This window comes from Brachionichthys hirsutus, unplaced genomic scaffold, assembly GCF_040956055.1.
Source record: "Brachionichthys hirsutus isolate HB-005 unplaced genomic scaffold, CSIRO-AGI_Bhir_v1 contig_1250, whole genome shotgun sequence".
Classification (NCBI taxonomy): domain Eukaryota; kingdom Metazoa; phylum Chordata; class Actinopteri; order Lophiiformes; family Brachionichthyidae; genus Brachionichthys; species Brachionichthys hirsutus.
In genome coordinates this window covers 1-5000 of record NW_027181282.1, presented here as the reverse complement: position 1 = coordinate 5000, position 5000 = coordinate 1, and the positions used below count along the sequence as shown (strand labels likewise).

At 53.3% G+C, this 5000-nt stretch overlaps 1 protein-coding gene across 1 annotated transcript; it reads right to left on the bottom strand.

Moving 5' to 3' along the window:
• Positions 1-6: 6 nt before the first annotated feature.
• On the bottom strand, positions 7-1870 carry LOC137917428 (synaptotagmin-11-like; the record flags this gene model as incomplete). The annotated part of the gene is made up of 3 exons (XM_068760170.1): positions 1837-1870; positions 426-1285; positions 7-38 (listed from the first exon to the last, which is right to left on the bottom strand). Coding segments are annotated over exons 1-3 (926 nt in total), but the record flags the coding sequence as incomplete, so codon positions are not given.
• Between the last annotated feature and the right edge of the window lie 3130 nt (positions 1871-5000).

The following is a 5000-nucleotide window of genomic DNA, read 5'->3' as shown; positions in this document are numbered from 1 at the left end:
TAGGACAGGGACGCCAGCAGCTCCCCACGAGCCCCGCCCTGAAACGGGACACAACGCGGTCATGTACTGCAGTACAAGTACTGACACAGGGACGCCAGCCACCTGATATTGCAGTACAAGTACTGAGACAGAAGCTGGTTCTAATTTCTGAGCTTCATTTGATTAGAATCTATAATCTATCATCTATCATCTATAATCCATATATATAATCTATAGATAATCTATAATCTATATATAATCTATCATCTATATATAATCTATCATCTATATATAATCTATAATCTATCATCTATATATAATCTATAATCTATATATAATCTATCATCTATAATCCATATATATAATCTATAGATAATCTATAATCTATATATAATTTATCATCTATAATCTAGCATCTCAACCAGCTCCCTGGTTCAGGAGCTCACCTGCGTGTTCCTCTTGGTGATCTCCTGGCTCAGGTGGACCCGCCCCGTGCTCGGGTCCACGCCCCTCAGCGGCAGCACCGCCTCCCCGATGACGTCATCGCGGGCGAAGCGGTCGAAGCTGAGAACCAGGAAGTGCAGCGTGAGGTCGGGCAGCGCGCTGAAGGCCACGCCGTAGAAGGTGAACGTCTCCTGGAACAGCGGCTCCAGGGTCCTCCTCAGGACGCGGGTCTTCACGCGGTGCTTCTTCTCCGGGAGGACGGTCATCTTCACGTAGGGGTCCGCGCCGCCCGCCTGCCCGTCCAGCGGGGGGAGGCCCTGCGCCCCCACGATGGTCACCACCAGCGCCTTCTTGGGGAAGTTGTAGTCCACGGTGAGGCTGATGGTGCCCCGGCTGGGCTCGGCCGTGAAGGGGGACGCGGTCTGGCTGCCGGTCTGGCTGCTGGAGTCGGCACGGACCGGTTCCAGCTGGCCCTGGCTGTGGACAGGGACAGGGGCGGGGCCAGTAGGGGGCACCAGGTGACTCATCTGCAGCTGCCCTGGGACGTCCAGGACGTTGTTCTCAGTGTCCACCAGGACCACGCCCCGAGCCCCGGGGCCTCCGTCACGGTCCGCGCGCCGGAGGCCCCGGGCGATCCGCCTGCTGCCGCTGAGGGATTGTGGGTAAATGCTGATGCCCTTCAGCATGTGGATGAACCTGTAGGGCGGGTCTTCGGCGCCGCAGTAACGGTCGCCGTGCAGCTTGTAGCGTCCGGAGACGCGGAGGTAACGCCGCCGACAGAAAGACCAGATCAGAACCAGAACCAGCACCAACAGAACCAGAACGCCAGCGCCGAGGAAGCCCGCCAGGACCGGAGACATGGCTGAGGGACGAAAGGGGGACAAAGCAAACGGTGCTTGAGACAGACGAGGACGATCGTCTTCAGCAGAACCAGGACGTCTTTGTGCTCGTGCTTCCGTCCGTCCACATGGATGGACGAGTCCCTTCATTGCATCACAACAGAGGGGGCGGGGCTAAGACAATGAGATCATTTTCTATGAAGTGGTGACATCATCGTTATGTGATGTCGTTAGAAGCAGAAGCTGAGACGCATGTGGACGTCTTTGTTCGTCCTGAAATGTCCCACGAGGACAAGCTGACGTCCTTCTCCAAGACAAAATGTGTCATTTTAACAAGACTGCGCGCCGGCTACAGACATGACGTCACCCGACACCCACCCCGACTGGCACGCGCTGGTGCACGAGAGCACGGAATCTGACCCGTGTAATTTTCTCCCTTTGAAGTCTTTCGACGTTATTAATGGTTTATAAACGTGGTGTGATGACGTCCACCCTTATTACCGGAACACATCAGCGAATAAGAGAACTAAAAGGCGGCTGCGAGGGGGGGGGGGGGGGGCAGCGGGCCTCTTACCGTAGGCGGGTCCCAGCTCGATCATGTCCGCCATCTTGTAGCTACGCGGGGATCGGGCCCTGCCGAGCCGAGCCGAGCGGAGCCGAGCGGAGCCGAGCGGAGCGATGCGGAGACGCGTTTACTTCCCGTCCATAGAGAAGGGGCGGGAGGAGAAGCAGCGAGGAGCAGCCGCGGGTCCGGGGACGGAGCCTTCCCGTGTCCGCTGACGTCGCTCTCCGGCGGGGGGACGGAGCCTTCCCGTGTCCGCTGACGTCACTCTCGGGCTCGCGACGCAGTGATGCTCGCGCGAGGATGCAGCGAGTCTGCGCGGAGCGCCTCGTGATGAGACTGGACGAAGATCGTCTATTGAGCTGATGACTCACTGCTGCGGGGGGGTCATGTGCAGAAGTTCGTCTGCTAAATGCGGAAAGATTCCGTAACATTTCCTTTCGCGGGTTCGTTTTCATTTTGCCCGCTATTTTCAGAATCCCTGCTTTATTTTTTATTTCCTGTATTTATGGTTCTCCGTACTAATTTACGTCGTTCTGCTCAAAAATCTGATTTTCTCGTACGAAACCGTATTTGATAATAAACCATAAAACAGTTTAATTAAGCCTAATACTATCCCTGTACTAATACTAATACCCGTATTAGTACAGGGATAGTATTAGTACAGGTATGGTATTAGTACAGGTGTGGTATCAGGCTTAATTTCCTGGACAGGTTGACCGTTTTTATTACATTAAAATATGCGTTCTTTTTCTAAAAAGAATACAAGTTGTGGAAAGTGTCAAACTGAGTGAGACATCACGACGTTGGTTCGACCTCTGGGGGGGTCACGTGGTCACGGTTTGAACTCGTTAATGCGCCAAACAAACATCATTTATTTAAGATAAATCATAATAATAATATTTAAATAAAAAAGTAATTATAATAATGCATATTGACAATCTATAATCGATAATCTATGAATGAAGGTGAGCAGCAGTAAAACGTGTGTAAATGAGAAGGTCCCGGGGGGGACAGTGAGGGAGGACATGAGAGTGGCTGCTGTTGGGGGGGACGATGCAAAGGACAGGGCTAGAGGACGACCCAGAAGAGACATGGACGTAGTGAGGGGGACGGTGCAAAGGACAGGACTAGAGGACGACCCAGAAGAGACATGGACGTAGTGAGGGGGACGGTGCAAAGGACAGGACTAGAGGACGACCCAGGAGGAGACACATGGACGTAGTGAGGGGGACGATGCAAAGGACAGGACTAGAGGACGACCCAGGAGGAGACACATGGACGTAGTGAGGGAGGACGATGCAAAGGACAGGGCTAGAGGACGACCCAGGGGAAGACACATGGACGTAGTGAGGGGGGACGATGCAAAGGACAGGGCTAGAGGACGACCCAGGAAAAGACACATGGACGTAGTGAGGGGGGACGATGCAAAGGACAGGGCTAGAGGACGACCCAGGAAAAGACACATGGACGTAGTGAGGGGGACGATGCAAAGGACAGGGCTAGAGGACGACCCAGAAGAGACATGGACGTAGTGAGGGGGGACGGTGCAAAGGACAGGACTAGAGGACGACCCAGAAGAGACATGGACGTAGTGAGGGGGGACGGTGCAAAGGACAGGACTAGAGGACGACCCAGAAGAGACATGGACGTAGTGAGGGGGGACGGTGCAAAGGACAGGACTAGAGGACGACCCAGGAGGAGACACATGGACGTAGTGAGGGGGACGATGCAAAGGACAGGGCTAGAGGACGACCCAGAAGAGACACATTTGCTTGTAATCTGAACCAGATTCCATTCAAACTGATCTGAAGTCAGTTTCACCGTCTTCATCGCCGTTCTCTGTCTTCACAGGCTGGTGTGACGTCCGATCCGTAGCCACGCCCAACAGGATGTGACATCAGCTCTTCACAGGCTGGTGTGACGTCCGATCCGTAGCCACGCCCAACAGGATGTGACATCAGCTCTTCACAGGCTGGTGTGACGTCCGATCCGTAGCCACGCCCAACAGGATGTGACATCAGCCTCTGTTGGCGACTGAACTGTAGACGATGGCGTCCTCTGCCCTCTGGACGGGTCTGGACGGAGACATGAGCTAGTCAGTGGATGCTAGCGTGTCTCCTGGACCATCGCTGTTAGAACGGAACCGCTCAGAACCCTGATCCAGAACAAAGTGCTAACAGTACACTGGAATAATATAGAACCCAATGCTGCTAACGGACCAGAACCGAACAGAACAGAACCCAATGCTGCTAACAGAACAGAACCCAATGCTGCTAACAGAACAGAACCCAATGCTGCTAACGGGCCAGAACCGAACAGAACCCAATGCTGCTAACAGAACAGAACCCAATGCTGCTAACGGGCCAGAACCGAACAGAACCCAATGCTGCTAACAGAACAGAACCCAATGCTGCTAACGGGCCAGAACCGAACAGAACCCAATGCTGCTAACAGAACAGAACCCAATGCTGCTAACGGGCCAGAACCGAACAGAACCCAATGCTGCTAACAGAACAGAACCCAATGCTGCTAACGGGCCAGAACCGAACAGAACAGAACCCAATGCTGCTAACAGAACAGAACCCAATGCTGCTAACGGGCCAGAACCGAACAGAACCCAATGCTGCTAACGGGCCAGAACCGAACAGAACCCAATGCTGCTAACAGAACAGAACCCAATGCTGCTAACGGGCCAGAACCGAACAGAACAGAACCCAATGCTGCTAACAGAACAGAACCCAATGCTGCTAACGGGCCAGAACCGAACAGAACCCAATGCTGCTAACGGACCAGAACCATCGTGATTGACTGGACTGAGGAAAGCAGACAGAACAAGAACTGATACCTGTTCTGGTTCTGGAATCTGAACTGGACCGACGCGTAGCTGACATACTCCTGCTGCTGATGCTCCGCCTCCTGGTCAGCAGTGGGCGTGTTTCTGCTGATGTCATCAGGACACTGGAAACCAGAGACGTGAAGACAGACAGGAAGACGTGAGGAAAGAGTTTCACAACGGCCTGAGGGGGCAGAACTTCTGCTTCTGTTCAGCAGGATCCGGAGTATCTGGGGTATCTGAAGTATCTGGAGTATCTGAAGTATCTGAAGTCTCTGAAGTATCTGAAGTATCTGAAGTATCTGAAGTCTCTGAAGTATCTGAAGTATCTGAAGTCTCT